Here is a 27,324-nt window from a genome sequence, read left to right on the forward strand (position 1 = left end):
TAGTGAAACTGTACAATGTTTGTCTGTGTCAGTCTATAGTGAGACGGTACAACGTGTGTCAGTCTATAGTTAGACTGTACAATATATGTCAGTGTCAGTCTATAGTGAATCTATACAATGTCTGTCAGTGTGAGTCAAGAGTGAGTCTGTACAATGTCTGTCAGTCTATAGTGAGACTGTACAATGTGTGTCAGTCTATAGTGAGACTGTACAATATGTGTCTGACAGTCTAAAGTGGGTCTGTACACAGTGTGTCATTCTATAGTGAAACTGTACAATGTGTGTCTGTCTATAGTGAGACTGTACAAAGTGTGTCACTGTCAGTCTATGGTGAGATGGTACAATGTAAGTCAGCCTATAGTGAGACTGTAGAATGTGAATCAGTCTATAGTGAGACTGTAGAAAGTGTGTCAGTCTATAGCGAGACTGTACAATGTGTGTCAATATAAGTCTAAAGTGAGACTGTACAATCTGTGTCAGTCTATAGTGAGACTGTACAATGTGTATCCGTGACAGTCCATAGTGAGACTGTACAATGCATGTCAATCTATTGTGAGACTGTATAATGTGTGCCAGTCTATGGTACAATGTGCATCAGTCTATAGTGGGACTGTACAATGTGTGTCAGTCCATAGTGAGAAACTGCAAAGTGTGTCAGTCTATAGTGAGACTGTACAATGTCTGTCCATCCATAATGAGACTGTAGAAGGTGTGCTGGTCTGTAGTGAGACTGTAAAATGTGTCTCAGCCTGTAGTGAGACTGTACAAAGTGTATCAGAATGTAGTGCGACTGTGAAATGTGTGTCCGTCTATAGTGAGGCTGTACAATGTGTGTCAGTCAATAGTGAGACTGTACAATGTGTGTCATTCTATCGCGAGTCTGTACAACGAGCGTCCTTCTATAGTGAGACTGTAAAATGTGTGTCAGTCTATAGTGAGACTGTACAATGTTTGTCAATGTACAGTGAGACTGTGCAATGTGTGTCAGTCTCTAGTGAGTTAGTACAATGTACGTTATTTTATAGTGAGACTTTACAAAGTGAGTAAGTCTATAGTGAGTGTGTACAATGTGTGTCATTCTATCATGAGACTGTATAATGTGTGTCAGACTACAGTGAGATTGTAGAATGTGTGTCCATGTCAGTCTATGGTGAGACTGTACAATGTGTGTCAGTCCATAGTGAGAAACTGCAAAGTGTGTCAGTCTATAGTGAGACTGTACAATGTGTGTCAATATAAGTCTAAAGTGAGACTGTACAATCTGTGTCAGTCTATAGTGAGACTGTACAATGTGTATCCGTGTCAGTCTATAGTGAGACTGTACAATGCATGTCAATCTATTGTGAGACTGTAAAATGTGTGTCAGTCTATAGTGAGACTGTACAATGTTTGTCAATGTACAGTGAGACTGTGCAATGTGTGTCAGTCTCTAGTGAGTTAGTACAATGTACGTTATATTATAGTGAGACTGTATAATGTGTGTCAGACTACAGTGAGATTGTAGAATGTGTGTCCATGTCAGCCTATAGTGATACTGTAGCATGTGTGTCAGTCTATAGTGAGACTGTAGAATGTGTCAGTCTGTAGTGCGACTGTACAATGGCTGTCAGTCTATAATCAGACTGAACAATAGGTGTCAGTCAGTCTATAGTGAGACTGTCCACTGTGTGTCAGTGTCATTCGATAGTGAGACTGTACAAGAAGTGTCAGTCAATAGTCAGAATGCACAAGGTGTGTCAGTGTCAGTCTATAGTGAGACTATACAATGTGTGTCAATGTCAGTCTATAGTGAGATTGTCGAATGTGTGTCAGTCTATAGTCAGACTGTACAATGTGTGTCAGTCTATTGTGAGACTGTAGAATGTCTGTCAGTCTATAGTGAGACTGTACAATGTGTGTCAGTCTATAGTGAGACTGTACAATGTCTGTCCATCCATAATGAGACTGTGGAAGGTGTGCCGGTCTATAGTGAGATGGTAAAATGTGTGTCAGTTCATGGTGAGAATCTACAAAGTATGTCCGTCTATAGTGAGATTGCACAATGTGTGTCAGTCCATTGTGAGACTATGCAACATGTGACAGTGTCAGTCTATAGTGAGACTGTAAAATGTGTGTCAGTCTATAGAGAGAATGTGCAATGTTTGTCAATCAGTAGTGAGACTGTGCAATGTTTGTCAATCAGTAGTGAGACTGTGCAATGTGTCTCAGTGTCAGTCTATAGTGAGTCTGTTCAATGTACAAAGTGTGTCAGTCTACAGTGAGACTGTACAATATGTGTCAGTGTCAGTCTATAGTGAGTGTGTGCAATGTGTGTCATTCTATAGTGAGACTGTACAATGTGTGTCAATCTATAGTGATACTGTAGAATGTGAATCAGTCTATAGTGAGACTTTGAAATGTGTGCCGGTCTATAGTGAGACTGTACAATGTGTGTCAATCTATAGTCAGACTGTGCAACGTGTGTCACTCTATAGTGAGACTGTAGAATGTGTGTCAATGTAAGTCTAAAGTGAGACTGAACAATCTGTGTCAGTCTATAGTGAGACTGTACAATGTGTATCCATGTCAGTCTATAGTGGGACTGTACAATGTGTGTCAGTCCATAGTGAGAAACTGCAAAGTGTGTCAGTCTATAGTGAGACTGTACAATGTCTGTCCATCCACAATGAGACTGTAGAAGGTGTGCTGGTCTGTAGTGAGACTGTAAAATGTGTCTCAGGCTGTAGTGAGACTGTACAAAGTGTATCAGTCTGTAGTGTGACTGTGAAATGTGTGTCCGTCTATAGTGAGACTGTACAATGTGTGTCAGTCAATAGTGAGACTGTACAATGTGTGTCATTCTATCGCGAGTCTGTACAACGAGCGTCCGTCTATAGTGAGACTATAAAATGTGTGTCAGTCTATAGTGAGACTGTACAATGTTTGTCAATGTACAGTGAGACTGTGCAATGTGTGTCAGTGTCAGTCTATAGTGAGTTAGTACAATGTACGTTATTTTATAGTGAGACTTTACAAAGTGTGTAAGTCTATAGTGAGTGTGTACAATGTGTGTCATTCTATAGTGAGACTGTACAATGTGTGTCAGACTACAGTGAGATTGTACAATGTGTGTCCATGTCAGTCTATAGTGAGACTGTACAATGTGTGTCAGTCCATAGTGAGACTCTACAATATGTGTCAGTCTATAGTGAGACTGCACAAGGAGTGTCAGTCCAAAGTGAGACTGTACAATGTGTGTCAGTCAGTCTGTAGTGAGACTGTACAATGTGTGTCAGTCTATAGTGAGACTGAACAATGTGTATCCGTGTCAGTCTATAGTGAGACTGTACAATGCATGTCAATTTATTGTGAGACTGTATAATGTGTGTCAGTCTATGGTACAATGTGCATCAGTCTATAGTGGGACTGTAAAATGTGTGTCAGTCCATAGTGAGAAACTGCAAAGTGTTCAGTCTATAGTGAGACTGTACAATGTCTGTCCATCCATAATGAGACTGTAGAAGGTGTGCTGGTCTGTAGTGAGACTATAAAATGTGTCTCAGGCTGTAGTGAGACTGTACAAAGTGTATCAGTCTGTAGTGTGACTGTGAAATGTGTGTCCGTCTATAGTGAGACTGTACAATGTGTGTCAGTCAATAGTGAGACTATACAATGTGTGTCATTCTATCGCGAGTCTGGTCAACGAGCGTCCGTCTATAGTGAGACTATAAAATGTGTCTCAGTCTATAGTGAGACTGTACAATGTTTGTCAATGTACAGTGAGACTGTGCAATGAGTGTCAGTTTATAGTGATTTAGTACAATGTACGTTATTTTATAGTGAGACTTTACAAAGTGTGTAAGTCTATAGAGTGTGTACAATGTGTGTCATTCTATAGTGAGACTGTACAATGTGTGTCAGTCCATAGTGAGACTCTACAATATGTGTCAGTCTATAGTGAGACTGCACAATGAGTGTCAGTCCAAAGTGAGACTGTACAATGTGTGTCAGTCAGCCTATAGTGACACTGTAGCATGTGTGTCTGTCTATAGTGAGACTGTAGAATGTGTGTCAGTCTGTAGTGAGAATGTACAATGTGTGTCAGTCTATAATCTGACTGAACAATAGGTGTCAGTCAGTCTATAGTTAGACTGTCCACTGTGTGTCAGTGTCATTCAATAGTGAGACTGCAAAATGTGTGTAAGTCGAAAGTGAGACTGTACAAGGGTTGTCTGTCAATAGTCAGAATGTAAAAGGTGTGTCAGTGTCAGTCTATAGTGAGACTATACAATGTGTGTCAATGTCAGTCTGCAGTGGGATTGTCGAATGTGTGTCAGTCTATAGTGAGACTGTACAATGTGTGTCAGTCTGTAGTGAGACTGTGCAATCTGTGTCAGTCTATCACGAGTCTGTACATTGTGCAACCGTCTATAGTGAGACTATACAATGTGTGCCAGTCTATAGTGAAACTTTACAATGTGTGTCAGTCAGTCTATAGTGAGGCTGTACAACGTGCGCCAGTCTATAGTGAAACTATACAACGCGTGTCAGTCAGTTTATAGTGAGACCGTACAATGTGTGTCAGTCTATACAAAGACTTAAAAATGTGTGCCAGTCTGTAGTCAAACATTAGAATGTGTGTCAGTCTATAGTGAGACCGTACAATGTGCGTCAGTGTCAGTCTATAGTGAGACTGTACAATGTGTGTCAGTCTATAGTGAGACTGTAGGGTGTGTGTCAATTTATAGTGAGACTGTACAATGTGTGTCAGTCTGTAATAAGACTGTACAATTTATGTCAGTCTGTAATGAGCATGTAGAATGTTTGTCAGTCTATGCTAAGACTTTAAATTGTGTGTCAGTCTATAGTGAGACTTTACAATGTATGTCAGTCTATACTGAGACTGTACAATGTGTGACAGTGTCAGTCTATAGTGAGGCTGTACAATGTGTGTCAGTCTATACTAAGACTTAAAAATGTGTACCAGTCTGTAGTCAAACAGTAGAATGTGTGTCAGTCTATAGTGCGACTGTACAATGTGTGTCTGTCAGTCTATGGTGAGACTGTACAATGTGTGTCAGTCTATAGTGAGACTGCACAATTTATGTCAGTCTGTAGTCAGACTGTAGAATGTTTGTCAGTCTATACTAAGACTTTAAATTGTGTGTCAGTCTATAGTGAGACTGTACAATGTATGTAAGTCTATACTGAGACTGCACAACGTGTGACAGTGTCAGTCTATAGTGAGGCTGTACAATATGTGTCAGTGTCAGTCTATCGTGAGACTGTACAATGTGTGTCAGTCTATAGTGAGATTGTAGAATGTGTGTCAGTCTATAGTGAGACTTTACAATGTGTGTCAGTCTGTAATGAGACTGTACTATTTATGTCAGTCTATAGTGAGACTGTAGAATGTGTGTCAGTCTATAGTGAGACTGTGCAATGTGTGCCAGTCTATAATGAGACTGTAAAATGTGTGTCAGTCAGTCTATAGTGAGACTGTACAATGTGTGTCAGTGTCAGTCTATCGTGAGATTCTACAACGTGTGTCAGTCCAGTGTGAGTCTATACAAATTGTGGCAGTCTGTCTATAGTGAGAATGTACAATGTGTATCAGGATCAGTCTATAGTGAGACTGTACAATGTGTGTCAGTCCATAATGAGACTCTACAATGTATGTCCGCCTATAGTGAAATTGTACAATATGTGTCAGTCCATTGTGAGACTATACAACTTGAGGCAGCTTCAGTCTATAGTGAGACTGTACAATGTGTGTCAGTCTATAGTGAGACTGTACAACGTGCGTCAGTCTATAGTGAGATTGGACAAAGTGTGTCAGTCAGTCTATAGTGAGACCGTATTGTGTGTGTCAGCCTATAGTGAGACTGTACAATGTGTGTCAGTGTATAGTTAGACTGTAAAATGTATGTCAGTGTCAGTCTATAGTGAGTCTGTACAATGTGTTTCAGTCTACAGTGAGACTGTACAATGTGTGCCAGTGTCAGTCTCTAGTGAGACTGTACAATGTGTGTCAGTGTATAGTTAGACTGTAAAATATATGTCAGTGTCAGTCGATAGTGAGTCTGTACAATGTCTGTCAGTGTCAGTCTATAGTGAGACTGTAGAATGTGAGTCAGTGTCAGTCTATAGTGAGATGGTACAATGTAAGTCAGTCTATAGTGAGACTGTACAATGTATGTCATTCTATACTGAGACTGTATAATGTGTGACAGTGTCAGACTATAGTGATATTGTACAAAGTGTATCAGTCTATAGTGATACTGTAGAATGAGTGTCAGTCCGTAGTGAGCCTGTAAAATGTGTGTCAGTCTGTAGTGAGACTGTACAATGTGTGTCAGTCAATAATGTGACTCTACACTGTGTGTCAGTCTATAGTGAAATTTTACAATATGTGCCAGTCAGTCTATAGTGAGACTGTACAACATGTGTCAGTCTATACTGAGATTGTACAATGTGTTTCATTATCAGTCGATATTGAGACTGTACAATGCGTATCAGTGCAGCCTATAGTGAGACTGTACAATGTGTGTCAGTCTATAGTGAGACTGTACAATGTGTAACAGTTTATAGTGAGACTGTACAATGTGTGTCCTTCTATAGTGAGAGTGTATAATGTGTGTCAGTCTATTGTGAGACTGTACAATAAGTATCAGTCTATAGTGAGACTACAATGTATGTCAGTGTCAGTCTATAGTGAGGCTGTACAATATGTGTCACTGCCAGTCTATAGTGAAACTGTGCAATGTGTGTCAGTTTGTAGAGAGACTGCAAAATGTGTGTCAGTCTGTAGTGAGACTGTACATTGTGCATCCGTCTATAGTGAGACTGTACAATGTGTGTCAGTCTATCGTGAGACAGTACATTGTGTGTCAATCAGTCTATAGTGAGACGGTACAATGTGTGTCAGTCCATAGTGAGACCGTAAAATGTGTGTCAATCTACAGTAAATTTGTACAATGTGTATCCGTATCAGTCTATGGTGAGACTGTACAATGTGCATTAGTCTATAGTGAGACTGTAGAATGTGTGTCAGTCTATAGTGAGACTGTACAATGTGTGTCAGTCTATAGTGAGACTGTGCAATGTGTCAGTCAGTCTATAGTGAGACTGTCCAATGTGTGTAAGTCTATCGTGAGACAGTACATTGTGTGTCAATCAGTCTATAGTAAGACTGTACAATGTGTATCACTCCATAGTGAGACTGTACAGTGTGTGTCAGTATATAGCGAGACTGTACAATGTATGTCAATCTAAGTGAGACTGTGCAATGTGCGTCAGTGTCAGTCTATTGTGAATCTATACAATGTGCGTCATTCTACAGTGAGACTGTACAAAGCTTGTCAGTCTATAGTGAGATTGTACAATGTGTATCAGTCTATAGTGAGACTGTACAATATGTATCAGTGTCAGTCTATAGTGAGTGCGTACAATGTGTGTCATTCTATAGTGAGACTGTACAATGTGTGTTGGTGTCAGTCTATAGTGAGACTGTACAATGCATGACAGTCCATAGTGAGACTCTACAACGTGTGTCTGTCTATAGTGAGATTGTACAATATGTGTCAGTCCATTGTGAGACTATACAACATGTGACAATGCCAGTCTATAGTGAGACTGTACAAAGTATGTCAGTCTATAGTGAGACTGTACGTGTGTCAGTGTCAGTCTGTAGTAAGACTGTAGAATGTGTGTCAGTCTGTAGTGAGACTGTAGAATGTGTGTCAGTCTGTAGTGAGACTGTACAATATCTGTCAGTCCATAATAAGACTGTACAATGTGTGCCGGTCTATAGTGAGACTGTAGAATTTGTCTCAGTCTCTAGTGAGACTGTACAATGTGTGTCAGTCTGTAGTGAGACTGTACAATGTGTGTCAGTGTATCGTGAGACAGTACATTGTGTGTCAATCAGTCTATAGTGAGACTGTACAATGTGTGTCAGTCTATAGTGAGACTGAACATTGTGTGTCAGTCTATAGCGAGACTGTACAATGTGTGTCATTCTATCGTGAGCCTTTACAATGTGCGTCCGTCTATAGTGAAACTGTAGAATGTGTGTCAGTCTATAGTGAGACTGTACAATGTGTGTCAGTCTATAGTGAGACTGAACATTGTGTGTCAGTCTATAGCGAGACTGTACAATGTGTGTCATTCTATCGTGAGCCTTTACAATGTGCGTCCGTCTATAGTGAAACTGTAGAATGTGTGTCAGTCTATAGTGAGACTGTACAATGTGTGTCAGTCCATAATGAGACTGTACAAGGTGTGCCAGTCTATAGTGAGACTCTAAACTGTGTCTCAGTCTATAGTTAGACTGTACAATATGTGTCAGTGTCAGAACATAGGGAATCTGTACAATGTGTGTCATTCTATAATGAGACTATACAATGTGTGTCAGTTTATAGTGAGACTGTACAACGTGTGTCATTCTATAGTGAGGGTGTACAATGTATGTAAGTCTGTTGTGAGACTGTTCAATATGTGTCAGTCTATAGTGAGACTACAATGTGTGTCAGTGTCAGTCTATAGTGAGTCGGTACAAAATGTGTCATTTTATAGTGAGACTGTACAATGTGTATCAATCTATAGTGAGACTGTACAATGTGTGTCAGTCCATAGTGAGGCAATACAATATCTGTCAATCCAAAATGAGACTGTACAATGTGTGCCGATCTATAGTGAGACTGTAAAATGTGTCTCAGTCTCTAGTGAGACTGTACAATGTGTGTCAGTCTGTAGTGAGACTGTAAAATGTGTGTCAGTCTATCGTGAGTCTGTACAATGTGTGTCAGTCTATAGTGAGACTGTACAATGTGTGTCAGTTTATATTGAGACTGCCTCTTCTAAGGCAGTTTCCCGGAGTCGAGGGTGATTTGCTTCCACACTAATATGAGTTCTAAGATGACTGATGAGACCAATGCGGGATTTCGACACTCTGTCACAGGTCGGGCAAATGTTGGTTGTAAAGATAAGTGGGTGTGATGAACATAAGAACATAAGAATATAAAAAATAGTAACAGGAGTTGGCTACCTATTCCTTCAAGCCTGCTCCGCCATTTAATAAGATCATGGCTGATCTGATCATGGACTCAGCTCCACTTCTCTGCTGGCCTTTTATTCCCTTATCGCGCAAAAATCTGTCTATCTCCGCCTTAAATATATTCAATGACCCAGCCTCCACAGCTCTCTCGGGCAGAGAATTCCACACATTTACAACACGCTGAGAAAATAAATTCTTCCTCATCTCAGTTTTAAATGGGCGGCCCCTTATTCTGAGTCTATGGGCTAGACCTTCCTCGATTTTTGCATGTTTAACGTCCACTTAACGTCCATTTTACCGCTGAAATGACTTATAATGCCCAGATATCGCCCATTTAGCCACAAAATGGAAACTGACAGGCATTTTTTGGAAACTTATCGCCGAGTATTACATAATACCGCCCGCCAACTTTTTTGGGAATGGGCAAAATCAACGGCCATACTATTGCCCTGCGTTACTATCTGCACGGAATTTTTTTTTTGTCGCAAAGAGCACATTAGGTGAAACTAACGCCCAGGAGATCGCCCACTGTCACTTTCACCACCTCACACACATATCGCCCACAATATCGTTCGCCCAAAAAAACATCCAGAAAAAGTGGAACTGTTCTGATCTAAAGCCAGCGGTGTGGCTGCCATTTTTTTAAAGCGCGGGTCACTTCATTCAAAAGGCTGCCTCAACTTCGGGGGAGTTTGCATTGACTCGGGAGTTCTTCTCAGCTGAAGTGACCATCTCGACAGACATATTTTCAGACTCTAGACTATTGGGGGGTTTACTCTAGGTGTATTTTAGTGAGGAAATTATTGCTTCTGATCAATCGCTATTATACTTTCATTGCAATGGGGCCAGCCATTTCTCAGGCTGCATCGATTAATACGCAGATGCTGCAGAGTGCAGATGGCTCACATGTGATGCATATAATTATGTCCCCAATTTAATGAGGGGGAGGGCCAGACCATACACACCCGCATGTACAGGGAAAAAAGGTCTTACCTCGACGTGTCTGACCACACCTGCCTTCGGAGACTGCGCTTCCACAAGGTGGTGATCAATTTAATATGTGAGCTCATCAGGCCACATATGCAGTCTGCCATCAGGACATCAGTGTCAGTCGAGGTCAAGGTCACCGCGGCACTGTCTTTCTATGTGTCCGGTTTCTTTCGCGCCTCCTCAGTCGAGATTTTCCCTCTGTTTCACCATGCCACCCATCGCTGCATTAGACAGGTCACGGAGGCCCTGCACGCGTGAAGTGTCATGTATTTCACCATCTTGCAATGACAATAGTTATGCAACTGTATCTCATGCACACTTTACCTGCACCCTTGAAATGCACACCCTGACCACAGGGGGTGAGCTTGCAGGAGACACTCCTCACCTGGGTTTCCAGGTATAAAAGGGGAGGTCCCACCCAGGGTCTTTGGCCCTGGGAATAAAGTGAAGGTCACAGAGTGACCGTGTCTGATATATACATGCATCGTGTGAGTTTGTAACAAGACACTACACGAAGGATGGAATTTATCAGCTTCCCCATGACCACGGAGGCTCAAACTGACAGGGCTTGAGCATTCTACCGCATTGCTAAGTTCCCCAGGGTGCAGGGAGCAATACAGTGCACTCACATCGCCATGCGGCCACCTTCTCAGGACCCAGAGCTTTTTTGTAACAGAAAAGGATTTCACTCCGTGAAGGTCCAACCAGTTGTCGACCACAACCAGATCATAATGGCAGTGAATGCCAAATGTCCGGGCCCCTTCGATGAGGCTCACTCACATCCTGCGTGAGAGCACTGTCTCTGACATCTTTAAGAGTCAGCCACAGGGACAATGCTGAATGCTGGATAACCGATATGGCCTAGCCACCTGGCTGATGACCCCCCCCTGTGTCATCATCATCATAGGCAGTCCCTCGAACGAGGATGACTTGCTTCCACAAGAGTTCACAGATGTTTCAGTGAAGGACCCGATGTTCCAGTCCTGGACTCCAATTGAAGGGTGGAAGATGCCTGTGCGTGGATTTTTTTTTACATGTGGCCACCACACGGCTTGACAGAGATAGACCTGTATCCAGTGGCAAGGGTTAACCAGGACGACTGGAGACCTGCTCTGCTGCACGGACCTAGTGCACACACATATTGTAGTGTGGGCTGGCCTGTGCTGCCCCTGGGGTGGACAGTCTCTGTCTCATCCCGTCCCATTGAAGTTGGCTTTACCTAAATCTAGAATCTTAGTAACTGTTTTGCATTTGAAACCACACTGAGGTCGAGAAACGATGCTTCCAGAGCCACAGAGACACACGCAATGTGGTCTACAAAACATTAACTGTGCTTAAGCAGCGCTTCAGATGTCTGGACCACTCAGGAGGGGAACTACAATACAACCCTGAGCAAGTAGATACATTTGTGGTTGAGTGCTCCATGCAGCACAACTTGGTTATCAGGAGGGGCCAAGAATTGCCAGAAGGGACTGATGCTCCACCTCAGGAGAGAGAGGAAGAGGACGACGAGGGGCTGGACTCTGACCTAGGGCCAGACAATCAGGTTGGCTATGCAACCATGCCCATGGCCCCCTCCAGACCGCAGGAAATAGCAGGAAATATTTCAAAATATACTTTATTCATATAAAAATTTGCGCAATACATTCGAAAGCAGTTCAGTACATTTGGATGCGGTCAGCAATTCCATACATTACATTTGGATGCCGACCGCAGTTCCGTTCAATACATTTCTTTATTTCAAGGTACGATTCATACAATCCAGGATACATTGTGGTACGTTCATCAAGTTACATTACATGTGTCACCATACGGTACACAGTGAGGGTACAGTTACATTTGTTTCCAACATGCATTACGCAACAGAACTTGCATTTTACATGGCACTACACAGGTGTTTGCAGATCATGGTGCTCTATGTATACAAAAGGTTTACCATTGCAGCCCGAGGGGGGTTTGTACTGATTCCATCCCCCGGGTTTACCGTGGCGGAAGGGCTTTAAACTGTGGCCCTTCCCTTTGCGGCGACTGCACCAATTTTCAGTGCGTCCCTCAGCACGTATTCCTGGATCTTGGATTGCGCCAGTCTGCAACACGCAGACGTGGACATCTCCTTGCTCTAATAGACCAGCAAGTTTCGGCAAGACCAAAGAGCGTCTTTGACCGAGTTGATGGCCCTCCAGCAGCAGGTGATGTCTGTCTCGGTGTGTGTCCCTGGGAACAGCCCGTAGAGCACAGAGTCCTGTGTTACGGAGCTGCTCGGGATGAACCTCGACAGCAACCACTGCATCTCTTTCCAGACCTGCGTCGCAAAGGGGCAATCCTGACGGAGGTGGGTGACAGTCTCGTCCGCCCCACAGCCGACTCGGGGGCACCATGTCGTGCTGCTGAGATGCCGGCTGTGCATGAACGCTCTGACGGGTAGGGCCCTCCTCACCACCAACCAAGCTACATCTTGGTGCTTGTGTGAAAGCCCGTGGTGGCTACATAGCCGCAAGACTCTTACGTGAGGAGCTGATATCTGAACGATTTGCCTGAAAGAACATTGCTGTGAGTAACAACGCTGACACACTGCTGTGTGTGTGCAGCTCAGACATCAATGTTGCACAATTTGAATAAAACAAATTTTATACCAACATTGGCCTGAAATCATAAGTATCACAGGCAATAATACCCAACCCCCACCCACAACCCACTTTTTCCACCATTGACATCAGTCAAATGTTCAACATATCCAGTAACTCAGAATAAAAATGCAAATCAGGAAGGTGGTCCTCTCCCCCCATACATTATAACAAATTGCATACACCCAGATGGAGATATAACACAGCTATCATCTGTGGACATACGCCTCACTTTCCTTCCCCCTTCCTCTTCTCCCCACCTCCACCTCTTCCCCTCCTCACTCCACGGCGCCTGACCGAGGAGCTCCTCAGGCGTTGCCTCATTAGGGGGATGAAGGCAGAGGCGGTGGTTGCACGGGTACAGGAGTGGGGGGTGCCAGTGGGGCAACATTCTCTGATACAGAAGCAGGATCTTGGTCCCTGCTCTCATCTGTCTTTCGCAGTGGTGGTGTGGAATGTAGGGATGGAGTGCCGCGCTCTGGGACCACTGGGAGGCCTGTGGCAGCAGCGTTCCTGGCTATCGCATCCAGGGCCTCCACCATCCATGGAACGTACTCAGTCATGGTGGCTAGCTGTCGGGATATGCCCCCCAATGCTTCGATGAGTTGGTCACCAATGTCTACAGTCCTCCTGGACAACTGTACCATCTCTCCGCTCTCATGTGGCGATTGTGGACCAGACCTGCCACGTCCACGACACCTCCGCGGGGTTGGCATCATCCTGGGGACAAATGGGGTGCCCTGTGACGAGGTACTTGGGGCCGGTACCTCCAGAATGGAGGCGGGAATGACCGGAGGACCATTAGATGGCCTTGGGGTGAAATGGCTTCTGGAGTGTGGCGATGCACGTTCCTCGAAGTCCGCGCTCTCATCCGTAGAGAACAGATCCAGCGGATTGACGGGCGAAAATCGGAGCTCCTCAGCATCACATGTAGGATCATCCAGAGAGTCGGGCCTCGCGCCCCCACCTTCTGACCTCTGTGGACTTGCCTCGGGCCGCACTGCTGGCTGAGCTGCAAAACACAAATGATGTTATTAGAGGAGAAGGGGTGCTAGGGTGACAAGGTGAGTCCAGCGCTACACACAGCATAAGCACGACAAAAGCACCACTGCTCTCAAAATCATCACAGACATCACATTTCATGACCATCAACACATTTGCACTCCAATAATTTTCATTAGGCCAGCATTATTTCTAGGACTGTCCGGGGGTGCTTCCCCACGAGTGCGAGCACCCGCTCCTCCATCTCAGTGATGTCGCTGGTGACTGGTGGCCCCTCACCCGTTCGCCTCTGCACGGATCACATCATCAATAGCTTCTCAGTCGAGGAGGCGGGAGCTCGGAGCAGCGTGAGTCCGGGGTCGGCGAGAGGCCTATAAAGGCCAGCGGGAGTCGAGCAGTTCGAGCAGTCAGTCGAGGAGGCGGGAGCTCGGAGCAGCGCGAGTCCGGGGTCGGCGAGAGGCCTATAAAGGCCAGCGGGAGTCGAGCAGTTCGAGCAGTCAGTCGAGGAGGCGGGAGCTCGGAGCAGGGCGAGTCCGGGGTCGGCGAGAGGCCTATAAAGGCCAGCGGGAGTCAGGCAGTTCGAGCAGTCAGTCGAGGAGGCGGGAGCTCGGAGCAGGGCGAGTCCGGGGTCGGCGAGAGGCCTATAAAGGCCAGCGGGAGTCAGGCAGTTCGAGCAGTCAGTCGAGGAGGCGGGAGCTCGGAGCAGGGCGAGTCCGGGGTCGGTGAGAGGCGTACCGGTGCAGCTGCAGGGAGAAGGCAAAAAAACAAAGGTGACGTCACAGCCTAGGGGGTAAGTGATTGGCTGGTGATTGGTGAGTAGTTTTTCTTTTTCTTCTTATATTGGTCAGTAACTTTTAACATTGTTATTACCAGTTTAAGTGTATCTAAGGGTTAAGACATGGCAGGAGAGCTCGGTCGGGTGTTATGCTCCTCCTGTACCATGTGGGAACTCAGGGACACTTCCGGTGTCCCTGACGACTACGTGTGCGGGAAGTGTATCCGCCTCCAGCTCCTGACGGTCCGCGTTACGGAATTGGAGCTGAGGGTGGATTTACTCTGGAGCATCCACGATGCTGAGAATGACGTGAGTATCACGTGTAGTGAGTTGGTCTTACCGCAGGGAAAGGGTCCACAGCCAGATAGGGAATGGAAGACCAGCAGGAAGAGTAGAGCAAGGAAGGTAGTGCAGGGGTCCCCTGCGGTCATCCCCCTGCAAAACAGATACACCGCTTTGGGTACTGTTGAGGGGAATGACTCATCAGGGGAGGGCAGCAGCAGCCAAGTTCATGGCACCGTGGCTGGCTCTGCTGCACAGGAGGGCAAGAAAAAGAGTGGGAGAGCGATAGTGATAGGGGATTCAATTGTGAGGGGAATAGATAGGCGTTTCTGCGGCCGCAACCGAGACTCCAGGATGGTATGTTGCCTCCCTGGTGCAAGGGTCAAGGATGTCTCGGAGCGGGTGCAGGACATTCTGAAATGGGAGGGAGAACAGCCAGTTGTCGTGGTGCACATTGGTACCAACGACATAGGCAAAAAAAGGGATGAGGTCCTACGAAACGAATTTAAGGAGCTAGGAGCTAAATTAAAAAGTAGGACCTCAAAAGTAGTAATCTCGGGATTGCTACCAGTGCCACGTGATAGTCAGAGTAGGAATCGCAGGATAGCGCAGATGAATACGTGGCTTGAGCAGTGGTGCAGCAGGGAGGGATTCAAATTCCTGGGGCATTGGGACCGGTTCTGGGGGAGGTGGGACCAGTACAAACCGGACGGTCTGCACCTGGGCAGGACTGGAACCAATGTCCTAGGGGGAGTGTTTGCTAGTGCTGTTGGGGAGGATTTAAACTAATATGGCAGGGGGATGGGAACCAATGCAGGGAGACAGAGGGAAACAAAAAGGAGCCAAAAGCAAAAGACAGAAAGGAGATGAGGAAAAGTGGAGGGCAGAGAAACCCAAGGCAAAGAACAAAAAGGGCCACTGTACAGCAAAATTCTAAAAGGACAAAGGGTGTTAATAAAACAAGCCTGAAGGCTTTGTGTCTTAATGCAAGGAGTATCCGCAATAAGGTGGATGAATTAATTGTGCAAATAGATGTTAACAAATATGATGTGATTGGGATTACGGAGACGTGGCTCCAGGATGATCAGGGCTGGGAACTCAACATTCAGGGGTATTCAACATTCAGGAAGGATAGAATAAAAGGAAAAGGAGGTGGGGTAGCATTGCTGGTTAAAGAGGAGATTAATGCAATAGTTAGGAAAGACATTAGCTTGGATGATGTGGAATCTATATGGGTAGAGCTGCAGAACACCAAAGGGCAAAAAACGTTAGTAGGAGTTGTGTACAGACCTCCAAACAGTAATAGGGATGTTGGGGAGGGCATCAAACAGGAAATTAGGGGTGCATGCAATAAAGGTGCAGCAGTTATAATGAGTGACTTTAATATGCACATAGATTGGGCTAGCCAAACTGGAAGCAATACGGTGGAGGAGGATTTCCTGGAGTGCATAAGGGATGGTTTTCTAGACCAATATGTTGAGGAACCAACTAGGGGGGAGGCCATCTTAGACTGGGTGTTGTGTAATGAGAGAGGATTAATTAGCAATCTCATTGTGCGAGGCCCCTTGGGGAAGAGTGACCATAATATGGTGGAATTCTGCATTAGGATGGAGAATGAAACAGTAATTTCAGAGACCATGGTCCAGAACTTAAAGAAGGGTAACTTTGAAGGTATGAGGCGTGAATTGGCTAGGATAGATTGGCGAATGATACTTAGGGGGTTGACTGTGGATGGGCAATGGCAGACATTTAGAGACCGCATGGATGAAGTACAACAATTGTACATTCCTGTCTGGCGTAAAAATAAAAAGGGGAAGGTGGCTCAACCGTGGCTATCTAGGGAAATCAGGGATAGTATTAAAGCCAAGGAAGTGGCATACAAATTGGCCAGAAATAGCAGCGAACCTGGGGACTGGGAGAAATTTAGAACTCAGCAGAGGAGGACAAAGGGTTTGATTAGGACAGGGAAAATGGAGTACGAGAAGAAGCTTGCAGGGAACATTAAGGCGGATTGCAAAAGTTTCTATAGGTATGTAAAGAGAAAAAGGTTGGTGAAGACAAACGTAGGTCCCCTGCAGTCAGAATCAGGGGAAGTCATAACGGGGAACAAAGAAATGGCGGATCAATTGAACAAGTACTTTGGTTCGGTATTCACTAAGGAGGATACAAACAACCTTCCGGATATAAAAGGGGTCAGAGGGTCTAGTAAGGAAGAGGAACTGAGGGAAATCTTTATTAGTCGGGAAATTGTGTTGGGGAAATTGATGGGATTGAAGGCCGATAAATCCCCAGGGCCTGATGGACTGCATCCTAGAGTACTTAAGGAGGTGGCCTTGGAAATAGCGGATGCATTGACAGTCATTTTCCAACATTCCATTGACTCTGGATCAGTTCCTATGGAGTGGAGGGTAGCCAATGTAACCCCACTTTTTAAAAAAGGTGGGAGAGAGAAAACAGGGAATTATAGACCGGTCAGCCTGACCTCAGTAGTGGGTAAAGTGATGGAATCAATTATTAAGGATGTCATAGCAGTGCATCTGGAAAATGGTGACATGATAGGTCCAAGTCAGCATGGATTTGTGAAAGGGAAATCATGCTTGACAAATCTTCTGGAATTTTTTGAGGATGTTTCCAGTAAAGTGGACAAGGGAGAACCAGTTGATGTGGTATATTTGGACTTTCAGAAGGCTTTCGACAAGGTCCCACACAAGAGATTAATGTGCAAAGTTAAAGCACATGGGATTGGGGGTAGTGTGCTGACGTGGATTGAGAACTGGTTGTCAGACAGGAAGCAAAGAGTAGGAGTAAACGGGTACTTTTCAGAATGGCAGGCAGTGACTAGTGGAGTGCCGCAAGGTTCTGTGCTGGGGCCCCAGCTGTTTACATTGTACATTAATGATTTAGACGAGGGGATTAAATGCAGTATCTCCAAATTTGCGGATGATACTAAGTTGGGTGGCAGTGTGAGCTGCGAGGAGGATGCTATTAGGCTGCAGAGTGACTTGGATAGGTTAGGTGAGTGGGCAAATGCATGGCAGATGAAGTATAATGTGGATAAATGTGAGGTTATCCACTTTGGTGGTAAAAACAGAGAGACAGACTATTATCTGAATGGTGACAGATTAGGAAAAGGGAAGGTGCAACGAGACCTGGGTGTCATGGTACATCAGTCATTGAAGGTTGGCATGCAGGTACAGCAGGCGGTTAAGAAAGCAAATGGCATGTTGGCCTTCATAGCGAGGGGATTTGAATACAGGGGCAGGGAGGTGTTGCTACAGTTGTACAGGGCCTTGGTGAGGCCACACCTGGAGTATTGTGTACAGTTTTGGTCTCCTAACTTGAGGAAGGACATTCTTGCTATTGAGGGAGTGCAGCGAAGGTTCACCAGACTGATTCCCGCGATGGCGGGACTGACCTATCAAGAAAGATTGGATCAATTGGGATTGTATTCACTGGAGTTCAGAAGAATGAGAGGGGACCTCATAGAAACGTTTAAAATTCTGACGGGTTTAGACAGGTTAGATGCAGAAAGAATGTTCCCAATGTTGGGGAAGTCCAGAACCAGGGGTCACAGTCTGAGGATAAGGGGTAAGCCATTTAGGACCGAGATGAGGAGAAACTTCTTCACCCAGAGAGTGGTGAACCTGTGGAATTCTCTACCACAGAAAGTAGTTGAGGCCAATTCACTAAATATATTCAAAAGGGAGTTAGATGAAGTCCTTACTACTCGGGGGATCAAGGGTTATGGCGAGAAAGCAGGAAGGGGGTACTGAAGTTTCATGTTCAGCCATGAACTCATTGAATGGCGGTGCAGGCTAGAAGGGCTGAATGGCCTGCTCCTGCACCTATTTTCTATGTTTCTATGTTTCTTCTGTAAAAGGTGACAATACGACATGGCATGAGAGGATTGCATGATATCATTGCTAGGTGCTGTCACAGAGACTGATACAACACATAAGCGACAAACGTAATCATGATTATTATAATTATTATCACTCTTTATCTAAAGACTTGCACAGTGACTGCACGCTTTGAGTAAAACATTCCTGGTAAAAGTGAAAGACCTCACATGTGCTGATAGTCACTCATAACTGTTACAAATCAAATTCTATAAATACATAAGTACATGTAAATAAATGCAATACTTACTCTTGCGGATCCCACAAGGTCGTTCCATCGTTTGCGGCATTGGTTGCCCTCAAACATCTCGTTGATCACCGACGAGACCACCTCTGCTATCTCGGTCCATACCTTCTGGTTTGCCTTTGGGATGGGCTTCCCACACCCTCCTTGTGTCAAATCACCCCAGCGTATCTCGACCTCTTGTAGGAGGGAGACATTTGCCTTGTCCGAGAACCTCCTCGCTCTTTTGCGCCCTCCAATGTTCTCCTCTCCCACCTCACTGCTCTCTCCAGCGTCAGTCTCCACAGCGTGCTGTGATGCCTCCTCCTCTCCCTCCATTATAGGGCAAATTCGGTCAAATATGTGGCTGGTAACAGCTAGTTTTTGTTTCCTTATTTGTTTTAAAGCTCTAAACTCTCCCTCCTTCCTCCCAAAACAGCCACACCTCACCCAGCCACGCCTTCAGTCCCTCTCAGCTCCCTCTCTCTCTGTCTCCTTTTCTGCACATGTCATGATAACCCTTGACCTCCTGAATCGGAGGAATCGAGCGTTGCCATGCCGTTGCTGAGGATGACGGCACTTTACTGCAGAAGGTTAGCGAGATTTAATGCTGACGGTAATGCCCAATTTAAGAAATGTAGACTAGTGCTGCTTTGAGAATGGGTGAGAACCCGCCGATCTGAAAACCCATTTTTACGCCAGAAATAACGCAATATGCACAAAATGTTAAAATCTAGCCCATAGTCCCCTAGTTTTAGTTTCCCCTATGAGTGGAAATATCCTCTCTGCATCCACCTTGTTGAGCCGCCTCATTATCTTATATGTTTCGCTAAGATCACCTCTCATTCTTCTGAACTCCAATGTACTTGGTTTGTCGTGCGCACCTTCCGCTGTTTGTGCTTGGCTTCTGTGTGCTCTCAATGAAGTGACTCGAAATGTTCAGCTCCTTATCGGATGCTTCTCCTCCACTTTGAGTGATCGTGGGCCAGGGATTCCCTGGTGTTGGTGGGGATGTTGAACTTTTTCAAGGAGGATTTGAGGCTGTCCTTTGAAGCGTTTTCTCTTCCCTCCTGGGACTCGCTTGCCGTGTCGGAGCTCGGAGTAGAGCGCTTGTTTCGGTAGTCTAGTGCTGGGCATGCGGACAACGTGGCCTGCCCACCGGAGCTGATCGAGCATGATGGCCAATGCTTCAATGCTGGGGATATTGGCCCGAGAGAGAACACCGATGTTGGTGCGACTATCCTGCCAATGAATTTGCAGGATCCTGCAGAGGCAGCGTTGATGGTACTTCTCCAGGGCTTTGAGGTGCCTGCTGCACATAGTCCATGTCTCTGAGCCATATAGGAGGGCGGGTATCACTTCTGTCCTGTAGACCATGAGATTGGTGCCAGGATTGAGGTCCTGGTCTTTGAACACTCTCTTCCTCAGGCACACTGGAGGTGGTGTTGGACGTCGTCATCGATGTCTGCCCTTGCTGATAGTAGGTATAGAAAGTGGTCCACATTGTCCAAGGTCTCATCATGAATCTTGATAATCGGGGGGCAGGTTGGTAGAGGACCTTTGTCTTTTGGATGTCTAATGTAAGACCCAGACTCTCGTACGCTTCGGTGAAGGTGTCACCGATTTGGAGTTCGATCTCCGAGTGTGCACAAATGCAAGTGTCGTCTGCATACTGTAATTCAATGACAGAGGTTGGAACAACCTTGAATCTGGACTGGAGGTGACGGAGGTTGAACAATTTCCTGTTTGCCCAGTAATTTTGCTCCACTCCAGCGGAGAGAATGTTGAGGGTGAGATGGAACATTGCAGCAAGGAAGATTGAGAACAGCCTTGCTTGACCCCAGTCTGCACTTGTATTGGATCTGTGGGGGATCCATTGGTCAGGATCACGACTTGCATGTCATCGTGAAGCAGGCGGAGGATGGTGACAAATTTTTGATGGCAGTCGCATTTGAGATGGACACTCCATAATCCCTCACAGTTGACAAGAGTCAAAGACCTTCGTGAGGTCAAAGAAGGCCAATGTACAGAGGTTGGTGCTGTTTGCTACATAATTCTTGTAACTGCCGCGCAGTGAAGATTTGGTGCATTGTGCCCCTTGGTGGGCGGAATCCGCATTGCGATGCTGGGAGGAGCTCTCCAGCCACAGGGAGAAGGCGATTGAGGAGGATTCTTGTAATGACTTTCCCTGCGGCAGACAGCAGGGAGATTCCTCTGTCGTTACCTTAGTCGGACTTGTCACCTTTCTTGAAGATGGTCATGATTATGGCGTCTCCTCCTTCCAGATAAGAGAGATGAGGTCATGGATTCATGCTTTAGTACTTCGGCGGGGATTCCATCTGCTCCCGAGGCCTTGTTGTTTTTCAGTTGTCGGATGGACTTTTCAACCTCGTGCCGGGCGAGGATTGTGCTGAGATCGTGGCTGGCAGCATGCTGCGGGATGGAGTCGGGGATACTCCGTCAAAGACAAGGGGCTAGAACCTCCACTTTTGAGCTTATCGCCCAAAAATGGGCGTTATTTCCGGCGTGGGCATTAAAAAAGGGTTTTCAGATCTCTGGCTTCTCGCTCATTCTCAAAACACCTAGTTTACATTTTGAGAGAAAATGGGTGTTACCGCGAGTGATATCAAATGGGCGGTAGCGTTAAATCTCTCTGACCTTCTGCCGTAAAATGTGGCCATCCTTATCAACATCATGGCAATGCTCGATTCCCGCAATTCAGGAGGTCAAGAGTCATCATGGCATGCGCAGAAGAGGAGACAGAGAGAGAGGGAGCTCAGAGGGACTGAAGGCGTGGCTGTGTGAGGTGTGGCTGCTTTGGGAGGAAGGAGGGAGACTTTAGAGCTTCATAGTGTAAAGTCCTTACACTATACCACAAATCCACACGAGGCACGTTCTATGGACAGGGTCACTCCATGACCTGAACCTTTATTCACAGGACCAAGAAGAGATGATCCTGCGTGGGACCTCCCTTTATATACCTGGATGACCAGGTGAGGAGTGTCTCCCACAAGTTCACCCCCTGTGGTTAAGGTGTGCGTTTCTTACATATATACAGTATTGCAGTGTTGTTACATAAAGGTCACATACATGACATCACCTCCCTCTCAACATCTTATTGGGATCATAGGTTAAGTCTCTCAGGTGGTCTGCGGTCTCTCGTGGAACCCCGCAGTTGGGGCTCTGGTTGTTGAGCCCTGGTATGCGTGTCTGTCACCTGTGGTGATTCCGGCCTGTCCGGGCTGACCGCAGGGACTGTGCATGCTGCTGAATGTTCTTGTTGCTCGTTCACTGGCGGTGGTGTGAATACCATCTCATGATCTTCCTCAGGTTCCTCAGTGTCCATGCTGAAACTTTTTTTTACTTGGTCCAGATGCTTGTGGCATATCTGCCCATTGTTAAGTTTAACCACTATGACCCTATTCCCCTCTTTGTCTATTACAGTACCAAGCCATTTGGGCCCCAAAGCGTGATTGAGAACAAATACGGGGTCATCAATTTCTCCTTGAATTTCGGTCATGGTACTCGTTTTGGGACTGGCGCTTGCCCTCAATAATGTTGGATACGACTGGATGAATGAGGGACAGCCGAGTTTTGAGTGTTCGTTTCATGAGTAGCTCCGCGGGCGGGACCCCCGTGAGCGAGTGCGGTTTGGACCTATAGGCCAGCATGAGGCGCGATAGGCGACATTGAAGGGAGGGTCCTTGAATCCGGAGCATGCCTTGTTTTATGATTTGGACCGCACGTTCCGCCTGGCCATGGGAGGCCGGCTTGAACGGTGCTGTCCTTACATGGTTAATGCCATTACCCGACATGAACTCCCGGAATTAGTAGCTTATGAAACATGGGCCATTATCGCTAACAAGGATGTCCGGCAAGCCGTGGGTCGCAAAGACCGCGCGCAGACTCTCCACGGTGGTGGATGTCGTGTACGAATTCAAAATGATGCACTCGATCCATTTCGAGTACGCATCAACCACAATGAGAAACATTTTTCCCATGAACGGTCCTGCGTAGTCTACGTGAATACGTGACCATGGCCTGGTGGGCCAGGGCCACGAGCTGAGCGGGGCCTCCCTGGGGGCATTAACTAGCTGGGCACATGTCATGCACCTGCGAACACAGTGTTCCAGGTCTGAATCAATACCCGGCCACCACACATGTGACCGGGCAATGGCCTTCATCAGCACGATGCCTGGGTGCTCGCTGTGGAGTTCCCTGATGAATGCTTCCCTGCCCCTCTGGGGCATGACTACCTGGCTGCCCCATAGTAGGCAGTCGGCTTAGATGGAGAGCTCATCTATCCGTCTGTGAAACGGTCTGACCTCCTCAGGGCATGCTCCGCGTGCGGGCTCCAAATCCCCAGTCAAGACACATTTCTTAATCAATGATAGGAGGGGATCTATGTTGGTCCAGATTTTGATCTGCGGGCTGTGATGGGGGAGCCTGCGTTGTCAAAGGCATTGACAGCCATGACCATCTCAGCGCTTTGCTCTGCTGCCCCCTCGCTGGTGGCCAGTGGAAGCCTGCTGAGCACGTCAGCGCAATTTCCGGTGCCGGGTCGGTGCTGGATGGTGTAGTCATACGCAGCGAATGTGAGAGCCCATCGCTCTATGCGAGCTGACGCGTTGACATTGACAGCCTTGCTGTCTGACAGCAGAGATGTTAACGGCTTGTGGTCCGTTTCTAATTTGAACCTCCTGCCAAAGAGGTACTGATGCATCTTTTTCACCCCATAGACACATACGAGTGCTTCCTTCTCAACCATCCCATAACCCCGTTCAGCTTGAGAGAGCGACCTGGAAGCATAAGCCACAGGTTGTAGTTGTCCCTCAGCGTTACCCTGCTGCAACACGCACCCAACCCCATAGGATGATGCATCACATGTCAGAACCAATTTCTTACGGGGGGTCGTACAGGGTCAACAAAGTAGGTTCCGCGCCCGATTGAAAGCCCGTTCCTGACAGCCCCCCCAAAACCAATCACAACCCTTATGCAGGAGCACGTGTAGCGGCTCCAACAATGTGCTTAAGTTCGGCAGAAAGTTCCCGAAATAGTTCAAGAGTCCCAGAAATGAACGCAACTCCGATGTGTTGCAGGGCCTGGGTGCTCATCGAATCGCCTCTGTTTTGGATTCGGTGGGCCAAATCCCGTCTGCAGCAACCCTCATGCCCAGAAACTCAACCTCGGGAGCCAAAAACACACATTTAGACTTCTTGAGTCGCAGGCCTACCCGGTCTAGTCGGCGTAGCACCTCCTCCAAGTTGTGGAGATGTTCCTCGGTGTCACGACTGGTGATGAGGACGTTGTCCTGAAATACTATTGTTCCCAGAATGGATTTGAGCAGGCTTTCCATGTTTCTTTCAAAAATCGCGGCCGCTGATCGAATGCCAAATGGACACTTGTTGTAAACAAACAGTCCCTTGTGCGTGGTGATGGTGGTCAGTAGTTTAGATTCGTCGGCCAGTTCTTGGGTCATGTAGGTTGAAGTGAGGTCCAACTTGGTGAATAGCTTGCCGCCTGCCAGCGTGGCAAAAAGGTCCTCCGCTCTTGGGAGTGGGAATTGGTCTTGTAGGGACACCCGGTTGATAGTGGCCTTGTAGGCACCACAGATCCTGACCGAGACGTCCGCTTTTAGGACGGGAACGATGGGGCTTGCCCAGTCGCTGAATTCAACGGGCGAGATGATACCCACTCTCAGCAACCGGTCCAACTCGCTCTCAATTTTCTCCCGCATCACATACGGCACAGCTCTGGCTTTGTGGTGCACTGGTCTGGCGTCTGGGGTGATGCGTATCACTACTTTGGTACCTTTGAACGTCCCGACGTCAGGTTTAAATAGTGACTCAAATTGCTGTAGGACCTGTGAGCATGAACTTCGCTCCACAGATGACATGGCGTGCACATCACCCCATTTCCAGGTCATCTCAGCCAATCAGCTCCTCCCCAACAGTGCGGGACCATTGCCCGGGACAATCCAGAGCGGCAGCCGGTTCACCGATCCATTGTGTGTGATCGCCAACATTGCACTGCCTAGCACTAGAATGATTTATTTGGTGTACGTCCGTAATTGTGTCTCAATGCGTTCTAGTTTGGGTCTGCTGGTTTTGAGTGGCTACAGCTTTTAGAATTGCTGAACGCTCATGAGTGACCGGCTGGTCCCCGTGTCCAGCTCCATGCATACAGGGATGCCGTTTAATAGGACCTTCATCATCATAGGTGGCGTTTTGGTGTATGAGCTGTGAATGTTTGCCACATGAACCCGCTGAACTTCAGCGTCCATTGATTTGCCCCAAGCGTCATCCTGCCTCGCAGACCCCTCATCTGGTTCATCCACCTCGTATATTAGCTTGGTTACAGGCTTTCTGCACATTCTGGCTGAATGGCCACTGAGGTTACAATTTCTGCAGACGAACTGTTGAAACCTGCAAGTCCTGGCAGCATGTCTGCCCCCACACCTCCAGCATGAACTGAGATTCCCATTGTTATGAACAAAAGAGCTGTTGCAAGGGGTTCCTCGCTGATTGTCCCTTTGACTGCTCTTGAGCACCCTGTCAGTGGGTGTCAATGGCCCCATCCTGGGCCGCGTTGTCCACTCGGGGGGCGTAAATGTTCGTTCAGCCTGCCATTGTCTCTGTTGGAGTCTTACTCTTGGAACTATTGCTGCCTGGGGTGTGTCGAACTGCCCTTGCCTGCCTGCGGGGCTCCGTGTCGCGTTTATGATATTGACTCCCTGATCCATTGGAGGCAGAATTGCGCGCATATATTATCTTGGTTTCCTGCTCCCCCGCCATAAAAGTCTGAGCCATCAACGCCGCCGTTTCCAAGGTCAAGCCCTTGATCTCAATTAGCTTTCTGAAAATCCCATCATGACCGATGCTCTCAATAAAGAAATCCCTTAGCATCTCCCCCCTGCAGGCGTCTGTGAACTTACAGAGGCTGGCCAAGCGCCTGAGGTCCGCAATAAAATCCGGTATGCTCTGTCCTTCCTGACGTCGGTGGGTATAGAATCTGTGTTGGGCCATGTGTACGCTGCTCGCCGGTTTGAGGTGCTCACCGATTAGTTTGCTGAGCTCTTCAAAGGTTTTGTCCGCCAGCTTCTCGGGTGCCAGCAGGTCTTTCATGAGCGCGTAAGTCTTAGGTCCACAGCTGGTCAGTAGATGGGCCCTTCGCTTGTCGGCCGCTGCGTCTCCCAGCCAGTCCTTCGTGACAAAACTCTGCTGCAGCCTCTCAGTGAAATCATCCCAGTCCTCACCAACACAGTACCGTTCATCTGTGCTGCCGGTGGCCATTCTCGTGTGTCGTTGATTCCCATTTCTCGTCGCCAATGTAAAGTACTTACACAATACCACAAATCCACACGAGGCACATTATATGGACAAGGTCACTCCATGACCTGAACCTTTATTCACAGGACCAAGAAGAGGTGACCCTGCATGGGATCTCCCTTTATATACCTGGATGACCTGGTGAGGAGTGTCTCCCACAAGTTCACCCCTTGTGGTCAAGGTGTGCATTTCTTACGTATGTACAGTATTACAGTGTTGTTACATAAAGGTTACATACATGACAGATAGCAAGTAGCTAAACAAAAAGTAGCTGTTAACAGCCACACATTTGACAGAATTTGCCCTATAATGGAGGGAGAGGAGGAGGCATCACAGCACGCTGTGGAGACTGACGCTGGAAAGAGTAGTGAGGTGGGAGAGCAGCACATTGGAGGCTGCAAAAGAGCAAGAAGGTTCTCAGACAAGACAAATGCCTCCCTCCTTCAGGAGATCGAGTCACGCTGGGGTGATTTGACACAGGGAGGGCGCGGGAAGCCCACCCCAAAGGCCTACCAAATGATAAGGTCTCGTTGGCGACCAATGAGGTGTGTGAGGGCAACCAATGCCGCAAACGATGGAACGACCTTGTGGGATCCGCAAGAGTAAGTATTACATTGATTTACATGTACTTACGTATTTATATAATTTGATTTGTAACAGCCATGAGTGACTATCAGCAGATGTGAGGTCTTGCACTTTTACCGGGAATGTTTTGCTCAAAGCCTGCGGTCACGGTGTACGTCTTTAGGTAAAGAATGATAATAATCATGATTACATCTGTCGGTTATGTATTGTATCAGTCTCTGTGACAGTACCTAGCAATGATATCACGCAATCTCATGCCATGTAGTCCTGTCACCTTTTACAGAAGAAGCTATCGACGATGAGGTCAGTGCAGAGGCGAATGGGTGGGGGGCCATCGGTCCCCAGCGACATCACTGAGATGGAGGAACGAGTGCTTGCACTCGTGGGGAAGCACCCTCCCCCCCCCTCCCCCGGACAGCCACGGACGCATCTGCAGACTCTGAAGTGATGCCACGTGAGTAAAGCTTACACCATTGCGTGATGCAGTCAATAGATGCCACACCAACTCATATCTGACCAATCATATATGATAGATGATTTCTAAAATTGTCATCGAAATAACGCTGGCCTAATGAAAAT

General features: G+C 46.7%; 1 protein-coding gene across 1 annotated transcript in view; it reads left to right on the forward strand.

Moving 5' to 3' along the window:
• LOC139237837 (lysophosphatidic acid receptor 1-like) overlaps positions 1-27,108 on the forward strand; it is a 203,644-nt gene extending 176,536 nt beyond the window's left edge. The window contains exon 3 of the mRNA XM_070867064.1: positions 27,029-27,108. Coding sequence (XP_070723165.1) covers positions 27,029-27,102 — 74 coding nt within the window. The 3' untranslated portion in view covers positions 27,103-27,108. The remainder of the gene's footprint in view (positions 1-27,028) is intronic.
• The last annotated feature ends 216 nt before the right edge of the window (positions 27,109-27,324 follow it).

This window comes from Pristiophorus japonicus, chromosome 24 (assembly GCF_044704955.1).
Source record: "Pristiophorus japonicus isolate sPriJap1 chromosome 24, sPriJap1.hap1, whole genome shotgun sequence".
Taxonomy (NCBI): domain Eukaryota; kingdom Metazoa; phylum Chordata; class Chondrichthyes; family Pristiophoridae; genus Pristiophorus; species Pristiophorus japonicus.